This window comes from Macaca mulatta, chromosome 4, assembly GCF_049350105.2.
Source record: "Macaca mulatta isolate MMU2019108-1 chromosome 4, T2T-MMU8v2.0, whole genome shotgun sequence".
Lineage (NCBI taxonomy): Eukaryota > Metazoa > Chordata > Mammalia > Primates > Cercopithecidae > Macaca > Macaca mulatta.
The window spans coordinates 113,533,401-113,548,982 of NC_133409.1; the positions used below are offsets into that span (position 1 = coordinate 113,533,401).

The 15,582-nt window shown below is 35.4% G+C and overlaps 1 protein-coding gene across 1 annotated transcript in view; it reads right to left on the bottom strand.

The window, feature by feature from the left end:
• Positions 1-15,582, bottom strand: part of RIMS1 (regulating synaptic membrane exocytosis 1) — a 491,022-nt gene that overhangs the window by 285,251 nt on the left and 190,189 nt on the right. The window contains exon 3 of the mRNA XM_077999766.1: positions 877-1,090. Within this exon, the coding sequence (XP_077855892.1) occupies positions 877-1,090 (214 nt within the window). The remainder of the gene's footprint in view (positions 1-876; positions 1,091-15,582) is intronic.

Genomic DNA, 15,582 nt, shown 5'->3' on the forward strand with positions numbered 1-15,582 from the left:
TTTACAGAAACACTGGGAATTCATTAGCTACATACTTGTAACTGTTCTACATTAAGCTGCAGATCTCTATTAAGGAAAACTCAGATTTCCCTATAAATAATTATACTGTACTATTTTAGAGAATATGATAAAGTATAACATTAAAATGTATTCTAAACTAAATATTTATTAGAATTACTCTAGTATTTCATAAATAATAATATTGGTTCCTACCATATTAGCATCTTAACGCTTCAAAAATTGCATTTATTTAAAGTACTGGCATAAGAGGAGTAGCTCTTTTTTAAGCCAAATAAGGAAACATCATCAGGTGAGAATATATCTTATAGAGAAGAAAATGAGAAGTGCAAATCTCAATAGTTTTTAAATATCTAAATAATTTCCATGAAATAAGCTTGGAACATGTCAGTAAATCTGAATTTACTCTCATAGAGGCTAATCATTGCTTAGTATATGACATTCAGTTATTTTGCATTTCATGTGCATTCAATCTGAACACTAATGTTACAGAAATCAAAAGTAATTAGCTTTTTTAAAAGAATTGGTCATAACTTTCAAGAGTTTTATAATTCATGATAACATTAAATCTACATTAACTGCATTTTTCAAAAACTAAATGCATTCTCACAGGTAATCTGTTGGTTTTGAATTGGAATCATTTATTAAGAAATACAGATAAAGTAACTTCTTTTTAGGAATTATTTTCATCAGCATTCCACTACCTTATTAAGGACATGAACAAAATGAGGGAGGTTAATTTTAATGTGTATGTTTATGCACATGTTTGCTTTCTAAGATGCATGTGTTCTCATGTTTGGAAGGCATAATAGTTTTTGTCCACATTCACAACGCCCCTTATGTTCATGGAATACTCACGTTGTTTGACCGTAGAGACACGCGGCCTCCGCAGCGTGCACAGAACTTAGTGCGACAATAGGAGCAGAGATGACCGCACCCATCAGCAAACTTTGTTTTATGACAGATTCCACAAGTTGGAGCATCGTCTTTGTGCTCGCCCTGGTAACGCCGTGCTTCTTCCCCTATTTTTCTCACTTGTTCTTTATAGCTTTCAAACTGTTGATGCAATCTCCTAGGCAAAAGAGAAAATGGTAGCAAACTAAGTAAATGGTGGAAGACAAAACCAGAACAAACAAAACAAGGAATTTTTCTAACAAAAAGGAAGCATAGCTATTTGAACTAAAGCAAAACATACAAGCTATTTTCCCTACTAACCTTACCTTCAAAGGTAGGATATATATTAGCATGATTCCATAATCCCAGTTTTGCTCATTAGCACTGAACTATGTGTATGTAGAATCTATATAAGCACTGTTTATCGCCAGCAGTGAAATTTGTGTAGCTATTCCCTGCCTCTGTTTCTTTTAGATTTTTCAAAATATTTCAACTGAGAGCTTAACACTTTACAACTACAGGCATGTGTGCATATAACTGAAACAAAAATCACACAAAATATTTAGCCTAAATACATACGATGTGCTCCAATATTTTCTATCCTATTCTAACTTTAATACTGAATATAATTCAAAAATAAGTTTGTCACAGTAAATTGATTCCATGACCCAGTATTTGAGCATGATGCATACTTTGAAAAATATTGTTTTAGACTATGTTGCTGGGCAATCTGTCTTCTACAAAATAGATTCCTTTGCCCCCATTCCTGGAAGCTACTTACCTATTTGGCATCAAGTATCTAATTTAATACATTACACAGAATGTTAGCTTTTGCATTATATTTGAGTTCCTAGTTCTTCCAGTTCACACTAAAAGTTCTAAATCTTACCTTGTAGACATGCAGATTTTTACATAGTCCAATTTTTCATTATTTTAACCAGGTAATATGTATGAAGCTTGCTAGCAACCACTCCTGATTAACTACCGTCTGTGGGGACAGCTAAAGTTGTCTAGGGAAACTTCCCATTAGAATGTTCACATTTAATGTGATTAAAGTCTCCTCCCATCACCATCAGTTCAAATTCCAATCTTAAATCTCTATAAATAGAACTGTTTGCTGTTCTGAATAGAACACAAGAACATCCAGTGAATCCCCCAGTGGAAGGATGTCTTGGTTTTGAAAATGAGAACTGAGAGTTGTCCTGAGCCTAGCCAATAGTTATTGGCTATTTTGCCAAAAGAGGGACTCCTGCTCAAATTCATCTGGGTATCTGAGCTAGTTTTCCGGATTTGAGTATTCCCTAGAACACAGAGTACACGGATGCTTTTGTTAATTCAGGCAGTTAGTCTCATGTTCTCAATCTAAGATAACTGTGAGGAACTGATACTCCCTGGAAATAGAATCAAATAAGTTAGGTCCAGGTACTGCAGTGTTTGAGGTATTGAGACTTCATTATATTTTCTTTTTAACCTTAATAGTTCTTAAGCAGAACTTCTGTGATTACCTTAAAAATTCTCAAATCCCTTTGCAGCTTTGCCAGCTGACACCTTTTCTATTTAATTCCAATAATTAAAGCAAACATACAAGCACCAGCACATAACAGTGTAGTTTAGGATCTGAAATATTTCCCAATTAAAAGGCCAGCTAATTTCACTTTACAAAGGAATATATGTGTTATTTCATTTAATGAATGCAAGAATACCTGGTCAATTTATTGAAGAGTTATTTGATACGTTGATGTTTTTATATTTTAAGTATAAAAACTAGGGTCAAGTTAGTAGAAAACAAGTGTGGGCATTTGTTATTTCAAAAGTTATCATGTAAAATTGCACTGACAATCTTACTTCTTCCACTAAAGAAAATAATTTTAAGGAAGGGCTGGACGCAGTGGCTCATGCCTGTAATCCCAGCACTTTGGGAGGCCGAGGCGGGCGGACCACGAAGTCAGGAGATTGAGACCATCCTGACTAACACGGTGAAACCCCGACTCTACTGAAAATACAAAATTTAGCCGGACATGGTGGCGGGCGCGTGTAGTCCCAGCTACTTGGGTGGCTGAGGCAGGAGAGTGGCGTGAACCCGGGAGGCTGAGCTTGCACTGAGCCGAGATCGTGCCACTGCACTCCAGCCTGGGTGACAGAGCAAGACTCCATCAAAAAAAAAAAGAAAAAAAAATTAAAATAATAATAATAATAATAATTAAGGAATGGGAGCAAGGAAATATTTCTAACCAAGGAAACTCCAAGCATAGAGGGATTACATAAATAAATACTTATTGTGAGAACTACCAAATCAAATCCATTTAAGTAAATATAAATGAGAAGGCGAAAACTAGGCTAAGGAAAGTTTCCCTATAAACTTATTCTAAAATATAGAACATGATGGAGTACGGGTGTTGGCAAACTTTTCGGAAAAAAAGGCAGATTGTAAATATTTTAGACTTTGAGGGTCATGTAGTTCCTTTTGCAACTGCTCATTTCTGCTGTAGCAGGAAAGTAGCCACAGATAGTATGTAAATGAATGAATGTAAATATGCTCCAGTGAAACTTTATTTACAAAAATAGATAGTAGTCCAGATTTTGCCCATAGAGCAGTTTGTCAATTCCAGATTAGTATGTGCTTTATGCTAAGATATAATGGCTTGAAAACCAAAGCCTCTGCGTGTTTTTAAATTCAAACATAAAGGAATTTTATATGACCCAATCAAAAGGGAACTTGTTTCAGGAAATCTTTGTACAATATATACATGCAGGGCACTGACCACTGAGAGAAAACCATACTCTATTACAATCTCATAGCATTTCATCTGGGTCACTTATAGACCATTTAATATTTTTACTATGTTTTATTGTTATTTCTGTACTTAACACCTCTCTTCTATCAAACAGTAAACAATATTAGAAGTCCACAGTTTAGCAAACAGTTCAGACATATACTTCTCATATTTGCTGAATGGAAAATTTATACATATACGTATTACTTTCTTAGTCTGTTTTGAGAAAAAAAATCCATACAATTTACAAACAAGTTCATATTGAGGACAAAATATCCTAATACACCCTACTTCACAAAACATTGAAAATTCTGGGTGTAATATTTAAAAATATAACTTTTAATGTACATTTGAGCTGGAGAGAAAGTATGCAAAATTCTCAAAGGACAAAAATGAAAGAGAAGCAGTAATTCAGAAAAGTAACATATCTCTGAAGCAGATGCTAGAAACATGTACTGAGGTTCTGTGACCAAGAACTTCAGTTTTAACTCTTGTACAAGTGATTGAAAACAAAATTTTAGTTAGGTATTCACCAAAAATAATTGAAATAGAGTGCATGATATCCAAACCAGTAGCGGACAAAATATGGAATGAGAAAAAAGTCAACCCAAAGAAGATAAGAATTAAAATAAATAAATACATAAACATAAACAAAGCAGAACAATTAATTATGACAGTATGAAATGGTAAAAAAAAAATCTAACACATGAGGAATCACAAGTATTATACATTAAAAGAAGCATCATCAAAAGACAAAGATCATCACATTAGATTTTTAAAATCCAACTAAATGAAGTTCTGAAGCGATATACTCACAACATAAAGGCACAGAATGTTTGAAATAAAAGGATAGAAAAAAGAGATCCCAGGGAATTATTAAGAAAAACAAACAGAAAAGCAAACAAACAAAAACTGGTATGGAACTTAAATTTAAAAGCATTACTACAGAGTGTAAACTTCTATTAAAAAGTATTCATTTTATTTTTTACACGACAATTATAAACTTAATTGCATATAACATATGTGTATCTATACAGTAGATTAAACTCACTTGTTAATCTTGTTGAGTTCTCTGTGTGTGTGTGTATATATGTATATACGTATACATACACATGCTTTTATACACACACACACACACACACACACACACATATGCTTAACACATATCTAAACTTTTCCCAAACTCTAGGCTTCAAAAGTACTAAAATCATTTTATTTCTTAAGCTGGTGGAGGAGGGGTTACATGACGTAGGTTTTATTTTTTGTTTACACCTTACATATATGTTTTATAATACTGTTTTGTATGTATGAACAATTTAATATTAGAAAGAAAAAGATTCATTTCTAGCTCATCAAATAGTATTGAACAACAAATCAGGGCTACATAGAATTGAAGGTCTCCTGGCTGTGACGTAGGTAGGCAGCAACTTTTCCTTTTCTAGTTGGTCATGGCAAATGAGCTGGTTGGATGAGACTTCTCCACTGAGGTATGACAGTGAGATCTCTAGCTTCTCACTTTCTCCATGGGGGATCTTGGAGTAGGTCCTAAGGAAGACAGCCACCAGGGGACAGTGTTCTTCTCCCAGAGGGACATACCTAAGTGACCTGGGGCAGCTTTTCACCAAGTGCTTCCTCCCAAAGTTCATGAGGCCATTCACACAGTCATCACTCCAAACTCTACAAGGAATCACATCCTTCTGAATGCTGGCCCTTGGTGAACTTTACCCATCTATGCCTTCCTCTCATGTGCTTTAGAAATTTAGAAATTCCTTTTTCGTTTTCAGCAGCAGTCCTTGTTTAAACTACTAGTATAGACATCCCAGTAGGGAGTATAATGAGAGAAGAAAGAGATTGCTTTTTCTCTTAATCTTCAAATATTTTTTCTTTCTGGGTTTTTTCCTTTACTTACAGATAAGATTCCCTTATTCTGCTCTGGAAGAAAAAGCCCAACTTAGGTCCCTGTCAATTTCTCCAACTTATTTCCTGGGATGCTCCTTATTTTAACTGCAGACATTATGGAAGGAAGGAAGGAAGGAAGGAAGGAAGGAAGGAAGGAAGGAAGGAAGGAAGGAAGGAAGGAAGGAAGGAAGGAGGGAGGGAGGGAGGGAGGGAGGGAGGGAGGGAGGGAGGCAGGGAGGCAGGGAGGGAGGGATGGAGGGAGGGAATTCCTCACTCCCACATCCTTAAAATCTACCTACTCCATAACCTGCACTACCCTATTAAATTGTTCTCTTAAAATACAACCTTAATGCCCTTTTCTCAATTCATATTCCCCTTACATTACTCTGATATCTCATGCTGTCAAGATGCTGTCCTCATAATAAAATATGCCTTTGGAAGCAAGATACTGGTAGTGAAACCATAAACAGCATATTTATTTTTTGTATCTGATGTTTTAATGCTTTAATCTATATCAAATTTGTGACAGTGTTCTATTATGAATAATAAATGGAAATACATATTTTATTATATGGTCTTACAGTAAATGTGGACTGCAAATGTAAAAGCTTTTTATGAAATTTATTTGTACACTTCAATTTTAGAGTTAACAATATATTCTTATTGACTAGTGAGGTTGACAAAATATATAATCGCAAATCACAGATTTAAATTATCCATATGGAAAATGGAAAGTATTATAAAATACACAATGCTATCAAAAGAAAAACAGTGATACTGAAACTTTCTCCTAGGATATGATTTTTTTCATTGTTTTACTATATAATAATTGTTGCATTATTTTAATAATTGTACATTCAATTCAAGAAACTCTAAAATTTAATTTGTAAACAAGTTGTTTGGGTGACTAATAGTATATATTTTGAAAGAAACAAAGATGAATGCCTAAAAACCTAAATATCATTCTTTAAATGTCTCAAAAGCTAAATATCATGTGATCAATGCAAAATAAATAATTTAAACAAGCAATTATTGATGACATTTGCACAAATTAATAAGTATTTGTTGAACAAGTAAATGGTAATAGTGGAATGTAGAGAAATCTTTCTAATTAGCGCAGCAATTCACATTTTTCTGTTTTGAATTTTTTCTTCTCCCATTCCTAAATAAATGAGAATCTAGCAGAAACTTCTACCTTTCTTCCTGGCTTTCTTTTATGAGGTCTAGGCAAATACAACTGGATTTTTCCAGAGGAGGAAAGGATGGAAGCTATCGTTTTAAAGTTTTAAAACTCCAAGTGGCAGGTTCTAAGAGCAGGTGAGGGCTTTCTCTGAGATAAAAGCAGGGCAGAGGCCAGGATAGTTTGCATGCAGTACTCCCAAATGGAGGATTGCTTTAGGATGTGTATACATTGGCGGAGGGGCATGGGTGCTGAAAACAATAAGCATGGCCTCTGTTTCCCTTGTCGCCCTTGGCACAGAAAACAGATCAGTACCATCCATCATGTGTTCCCTTCGTCAACCTTAGCACATGGGCACCACCAAGGCCTTATGGGGTTAGTGGCATGGATATTAAAGGCAGGAGAGTTGTTCTGAGAATGATGGACTGATTAAGAGCCTCCAAAAAACATGGGGTTGTCCAAGAGGGAGCCCTAATAATGTCTGAAATTCAATGTTTTTCTAGTCTAGTAGGTTGGAGGCTTGTTTATACACATTTTGACATCACACTATACTGTTGAACATAAATTCACAGTTCTTGACTTCAGTGAATAATCTATTTGGAAAGTAAGTTATACATAAATATAAATTAGCAGTTTATGACAGCATGTACCAGGATCAAAGAAGGACAATAAGTCATATAGTTGTACAGTTAAAAAACTCTTTCTTGTCCCGACAACACAACTGTCCTCCTTTTAGTGAAACTGCCTTTTTGATTTCACTCCATAATAGAGGAGCTGTAAAATTTCACAAAATTTCAAGGGTCACTATTGTTTTTTTTAATGATGTTTGCAAATAGTGGCTTCTTGTGTCAGAGTTGAGTAGAAAATAATAAACAGCACAGTCTTTTTGACCAAAATGTTAAATAATGGGGTTTTCTGCTACAAAACAGTTGGAAGAGGGATGGTTGTGGTGTCTTGGATTGGTCTCTTGGAATGCCCTTCAAAACAAGATCACAAGCTAACTCCTCAAAGTTTCACCATCAGGCCAAGCACAGTGGCACATGCCTGTAATTCCAGCACTTTGAGAGGCCAAGGTGGGAGAATCACTTGAGCCTAGGAATTTGAGAAATGCTTGGACAACAAAGCTAGACCCAATCTCTATAAAAAAAAATTTAAAAATATATTAGCCAGGCATGGTGGTGCATGTCTGCAGACCCAGCTACTCAGGAGGCTGACGTGGGAGGATTGTTTGAGCCTCAGAGGTCAAGGCTACAGTGAGCCATGATCATGCCACTGCACTCCAGCCTGGGTGACAGGGTGAGATCCTGTCGAATACAAAAAACAAAACAAAACAAAAATAACAAAGCTGCTCAATCAGAAAGCTGCAGAAATCAGAAAGCCACTGTCCAAATGGCTGGTGCTACTGTCCTACCACCTCTGCTAAGGTATTCTGATCTAGAAGCCACCACCAGAGCCCCATCAGGAGATCCCAGGAAAATCATGCCCAGTATGTTGTTTCGGCTCTGCATCTAATTCAGTTTCCATTCAAATCTCATGCAAGCACATTCGACTGATGGAACCTAAATTACATCAGGGATTCTAGCTGCAGGAGAGTCTATGTAATTCAGTTTTCAGATTTCTACTTTTTTCATAAGACTTCCTAAAATGATTTTGAAATATATATTGTGGGGGTCAGTCTTCCACTTCAGCTGCAAACTTCTGATCTATGTCAAATTGCTTAATTCCTTCCACTGTACCATGGGTGAACAATACCTAAGATCTCCCTTTCCCATTCATTTTCCATTTTATCTCTCTCCCCTCCCTCTCCTTCCCTCCTTTCCTTCTGCTCCCCTCACCTCTCCTTCCCTCTCTTCGTTTCTCTCCTCTTCCTCCCTCTCTTTTTCTTCATCATACACTAAGCACACATTACTATGGAAAGCATTTCGCCACCACCAGGAAATTTTAAAAAATAGATTCAGTTCCCCAAGCAAATTACTTATATGAGGGGTCTTCAAAAAGTTCACAGAAAATGAGTATTACTAAAAAGCTATGCATAGATTCCAAAAGTTTCTTGCACCAAAATGAACTTATACTAACTTGTTATAACATGTCTGAAAAGTATCTATTAACAGTTCGAGGCACTAAGAAGGATAAAACATAAGTTTGAAAAGAGCTCCTATGAGAGCAACACGAATTCCTCTAAAATTGAAGCAAGAACAAACATGAAATTTCAAGTGACCGGGCACGGTGGCTCACGTCTATAATCCCAGCACTTTGGGAGGCCGAGGCAGGTGGATTACCTGAGGTCAGGAGTTCGAGACCAGCCTGGAGCCTGGCCAACATGGTTAAACCCCATCCCTACTAAAAATTACAAAAAATCAGCCAGGTATGGTGGCAGGTGCCTGTAGTCCCAGCTACTCGGAAGGCTGAGGCAGGAGAATCACTTGAACCTGGAAGGCAAAGGTTGCAGTGAGCCAAGATAGTGCCATTGTACTCCAGCCTGGGGGACAAGAGTGAGGCTCCATCTCAAAAAAATAAAATAAAACAAAACAAAATAAAATAAAATAAATACAAATTAATTCAAGTGAAGTTTGGGCAGAAGAATGGTGAAATCACTGATGCTTTATGAAAAATTTATGGGACAATGTTCCAAAGAAATCATCAGTTTACAAATGGATAACTCATTTTTAGAAGGAATGAGATGATGCTGAAGATGAAGCCTGCAGTAGCAGACCACATACATCAATTTGTGAGGAAAAAAATCATTTTGTTCATACCCTAATTGAAGGGTACAGACAATTAACAGCAGAAATAGTAGCCAGCACCACAGACATCTCAATTGGTTCAGCTTACACATTTTTGACTGGAAAATTAAAGTTGACCAAACTTTCCATTTGATGGGTGCCAAAACCATTGCACCCAGATCAGCTGCAGAGAAGAGCAGAGCTTTCAATGGAAATTTTAAAATCGGATAAATACGCTAAAGCATTTATTTGAAGAATTCTAACAGTAGATGAAACATGGCTTTACCAGTATGATCCTGAAAACAAAACACAATCAAAAGAATGGCCTTCAAGAGGTGGAAGTGGTCCAGTCAAAGTAAAAGCAGACCAGTCAAAAGCAAATGTCATGGCAACAGTTTCTTGGGATGCTCAAGCCATTTTGCTTGCTCACTTTCTGGGGGACCAAGGAATGATGACATCTGCTTATTACGACAGTGTTTTGATAAAGTTAGCCAATCTTTAGTAGAAAAAGTCCCAGGGAAGTGCCATCTGAGAGTCCTTCTCCACCATGACAATGTTCTTGCTCATTCTTCTCATCAAACAAGGGCAATTCTGCCAGAGTTTTGATAGGCAATCATTAGGCATCTACCTTACAGTCCTAAATTGAATTCTTCTAATTTCCTTTTGTTTCCTAATCTTAAAATGTCTGTGAAGGGCACTCATTTTTCTTCAGTTAATGTTGTAAAAAAGACTGTATTGGCATGGTAAAATCCCCAGGACTCTCAGTTCTTTAGGGATAAACTAAATGGCTGGTATCAAGGGTTATAAAAGTGTCTTGAACTCCATAGATCTTATGTTGAGAAATAAAGTTTGCAATTTTTAAATTTTTAATCCCTTTTTTTCCTATAAACTTTGTGGATATATGTACGCGTGTCTGTCTAGTTAATTTTATCTGGTTAAAAAGCTGCAGGGACAGTAAATCAACGTAAAACTTGGACTGAGATACAAGGTACATATACAATCTAACAAACAAAAAACCTCCTTCTTTCCGTAGTGATTTAATGAACAGCACAAATCTATCCCCTGTGAATGAAGGCCCTCATTATTCTTAGCTCGGATTATTTCATTAGCTTTCTAGCTAGGCTTCCTGCCGATGGATTCCGTCATTCTAGTGCATCTTTCATACTGCCTGAATGATCTTCCTAATAAATGGAACCAATCATGTCAATCTACTGATTAAATATCATCTCTGAGGTAGTTCAATTTCTCATCCTGTGGTACAAGGTCCCCACTTTCTTATCTATTAGAATCTCTCACATACGTTTTCTCATACATCTTACACTACAATAAAATTAAACTTTCTAGCTATTTGTCAAACACAGTAGAATCTTCCAAACATCAATTCAACAAACATACATTGAGGTCTGTTGCACAACCCACACTCCTTAAGGCTCCAGGAGTACAAAGAAAGTAGCATAAGAAGGTCTTGAGTTTCAATTATTTTATTACCTGATATTCTTATTATAAATACAAGTTGTTTACAGGTGTCAGGCATATGCATAGTATCCTGCAAAAGGAAGTGACTGCAATTGCAAACATATGTAACTCAGATGAAATCGCTTTTACAGCAGTGTATTTTTCCTTCAGCTTTGAACTTCCTTTCATAGCTTGAACCCTTACCAAGTATCATCAAAACTTATCAATACTTTACTAATATAAATTTACTTAGGTGAATTTTTCACTTAACACCAGCTGTAAGGATATAACACGCTATTCTAGATATGAGCATACAGGCTCTCTTTTGGAATAACTATGTATTATTCTACCATTTGCCTTTGTTGTCTGCTTCAACTCTTTTTGTGAATCACTGCTGAAATTTAAGAAATCTAGTTGTACAAGCTTAAAACCATGGTTTTCTTCTTTGCCAGGACTTGGGGTTCATCACTATGACATCGTTTAAACACTTTTCTTAGAGTGAGACAAGATAAAGGAAGGATTCCAAAACCCAGTGTAAAATGAAAATATTTGGGAAAATACAGACACAGGAGAAGAAACTCTGAAGATTAGAGGGTACAATTTCCTCATTTTATAAATGGGAACATTTAGGGACATGCTTTATGTGCCTTACATAAGGCTAGTAAAATGGTTGGTGATAATTAGGTCCTCTATTTCAAACTTTCCACTACACCATTCTATTGTCAGAATGCTAATTTTAATTATGGCTAAAGGAATGGAAAGTTATTGCTTTGTAAGAGGGGTTTCCTTGGTATCCTCAAACTTAATATGCATCAGAATTATCTAAAGGGTTTGTTAAAATGCAAATTTTTGGACGAACCTACAGAGCTTCTGATTCAGTAGGTTTGGGATAAATTCCAGGAAGAAGCTTTTTTAGTAGTTCTGGTGCAAATTATCCAGAGACCACCATGTGGCGGAGACTGCAAACATTAAGAATAAACTTGAAGATGAAGGCAATTTTTTCACAGATCTGCCATTTCACTTCATAAAAATAATCATCCCAATGAAATTTTAAGCATAAACGCAAAATCTGGGGCACTACCCCTCTGGAAATATGCTGAATAATTTAATATTATGGTATATACACATATTTAACCTGATAATCATCATTGTTTAAAACTTACAATTTTATGACTCAAAGAAATGTGCACATTTGTGAGTTTTAAAAAGCATCATAGTGTTTTGTACACAGGCTTAAACATAGGTTGCTTCAGAGGCAATATTCTAAATATCTCAGTAATTCAGAAATTTACCCCAGATGTTATTGAGTAATTTTTGAAAATTACTACAGTTCAACAAATTATCAGTTTGTATCTTAAAAACACGTTTGGTCTTTAGTTTAAAATGAGTATACTTTTTTCTTATTGCAAATATCCAGCAGATGGCACTAAAGCTTTTTATTTTTGCATTCAATTCTGTCATAGTTATTTAAATTACTTTTTAAAACATCTTACGTGTTAAAAAAAAATTAGTACAATCAGCAGGAGATTTGAGTTACTAGGAAAATGTGTTTTCAGAGGTGGCTGAAAAAGAACAAAAGAAAAATTTATAAAATGTTGCAACTTCTGCTCTTTTGTGGAGGACTATCATTCTACATAACCTTTTAAAATATTATATATTAAGGGTTTTTGTATATTTTTCTATTGTTGGTAGTTTTTATGGTCCTCCATTTAGCATTGTTAAAAATGAAGTTCATCCAATCAGCATCCCACAGTGTTCTGAAAGCACTGAGAGATGACACTTACGAAAAATAAGAGCATAACTGATGATTAGCTATTTGTGTTGTATAGTCTATTACTTCAGTCAAGCATTTATTTTTAATTCCATTTTCAATTTACCATAGGAGGCCACTCCTGAGTAAGCATTAAATGAAGACATCTGAGGACATGGAAGCCCACTAGCATAGATTTAAGTTTTCTGCTGCACTCCATCTCCCAATAAATACTTTCACTGTGTTCCTGAATGCTGTGAAGTGCTGCATGTGTAGAAGGTTCATATGTTAGGTCCTAGAAATACTGTTTCTAGATATTATGGAACAATATTACTGCTTTCTAATATTAGAGATATATCAGAGGTCTGAAACTGAAAACCTGGTTCAAGAAAGGGTCATTTTAATATTTTGGCAAACAAGTTATCTCATTCACAGTACAACTGAGGAGAAGAAAATCAAGTAAAATTATGAGAAATCATAAAGTAGGATATGAATTAGGAATATAATTTTTAAAAGGAATGAAGGTAAGTTTTAAGGAAATAATCTTAATAGGTAATATTGGGATCATCTATATAACAGATATGTAATCAACTGATATTAAATAGGTCTAATCATACTCCATGCAAACGTTTCCAGAATGTGTCACGTGATCATGCCAACCTACCTAATGCATAAAGAGCAAACACCATGTGTTGGCAATTTAGAAGACAGTGATGTCTACACATATGAGCAAGCCAAAGTGTTAGGTAACCAATTCATGCTTGCATCTTCTGCAATGCACAACCCACTGTAAACACTGCCTTTGCTGTATTGTCAACTATCTTCACCAGAATTGCTTTGTTATGTTACTATAAGGAGGGAAAAAACCAACCCAATGACATTATACAACGGGACACTTTTTGGAAGGAATTAAATATAATAGTTCAGACATAAGTGTGAGCCTGGCGTGGTCAGGATCAAATCTAGTTCTATTTCCTAGCTTCATGACCATGAAGAAGTTATTTAAACTCTGTTCCTCAGTCTCCTCATTTATGAACTGGTGATAATAATAGCAACTTTGTAAGATTGTTGAGAGGTTAATTGAGATAATCAATGTAAAGTGCTTAGCACCGTGTCTAGCCTATGGTAAAAGCTCAATAAATATTAGCTATTATTATTATACGTAGACATAGATAATACATGAGGGAAACAGAGTACTTTGCTTTTAAGTTTCTGAGTACACTTAGCTGATAACTTTGGGAGGCAGTGATGACTGGCAGGATTTCCTGGCAGATGGGGATTAGTATGAGTGGCTTGGATGATCTATCAATAGACCACTAGTGAGGGGAAAAAAGGTCATCTTGAAAGATGGAAGTCAGAGTGAAAAATGAACCCACAAGTAAAATCTGTTTTGTGGAAACTCCAGAAAATACAACCACTAGTGGAACACGTGTAATTTTGTCTGAAATTTTTTTTGGCATTTTTATGGTCATTGCTGATTCACAACAAACAAACAAAAAAAAAAAAAAAAAGAAAGGAGATTCTAAAAATCTGATATTTATAAAAAGAATATTATCATTAGTATTATCACTGCACTGATAAATGTAAATTGCCTGAATCACAAATATTTCCAATGCTCTGAAATACTTGGTGAATGAATGATATACAGAAAAATTTTAATGTGAAAGACTTGTTTTCCTTTTCATGTTTAATGTCTGATAAATTTACAAACATCGAATGTATCCTTCTTATTAGTGAGTTAACCACATTTTGTTGCCTTTTCTTCTTTTAGATGATAAACTATGTTCAGGCATGTGTTAGTTAAGGGAGAGGGGCTTTCAATGTTACTTTGACAAAGTATTACCTTACATTTTTAATATTTGATCAGAATAATTCCTTTAAAACCTCAATGGTCCTATAAAGCTCTTCAAGCTGCTTTGTTTCTCAGAAATCACAGAGCCACAAGGGAATAAATGAGAAGTGCAATGTCCCCTAATTTCCAGAACATCTAATGACTTCATCTCCCTGGACAAATTCTTCTGTTGGTAAAGTTTGTGCTCACCCATCTGGTTACCAGGGTCTCTATGTGGCGACCTGTGACATTTCTCTCTTGTCTGTTCAGAGGTTCTGAACACCCACTTATCCCTAGTGAGGGGATAACGAAGATATACTGCTCCTACTCTGAGTGTAGAAGGAAAGTGTATTACTTGCTTCTTGACCCCAAGAAGTGAATGCACAAGCATATTTCTTGGTTTTAGATTTAATCTCTGTGTGTGCCAATACTTGAGAAAAAAGCAGAGCCCAGTGGTTCTAGGGCCAAATTTCCTGGGTTCAAAACTTTCCTGGGCTCTCCCTCTTATTAGCTTCTGACCTGGAAAGTTATTTAACATGCAAAGACTCCACCTCTTCCTCTGTAAAATGAGTATAATAATGCCCACCTACTGTGGGGTTGTTGTGAGGATTAAAATGGCTAATATGTATGTGCAAAGTACTTAGGGAGGTGGAGACAATAGTGAGTACTCAGTAAAATATTAGCTATTTTATAATGTATAGAGAAAATAGTGAACAAAAATCAGATAAAACTTCTATTATGGTCCTGTGAAGTGTAACATTATTCAATGGATTGAAATACATAAATAGGATCTAGAATTATGACATAAAATATATAGATTGAGTCCAGATTCTTGAAAGAGTGCCATCAAATATTCTATTTCTAAAGCTTAAGTTGAATAGCTTGGTAATAAAAAGTTTATTCCAAAAAGACTTGCTCTTTTTCACTTTTAAAAGCAGAGGAATACAAGCTTCCTGAATTTTACTTGCACAGTGTACTGAATTAGCCAACCATCATTAGGTACAGTATTTTCTAATGCATTCTGGAGTGCATTTCAAGGTAAGTGACAAGATGTAATT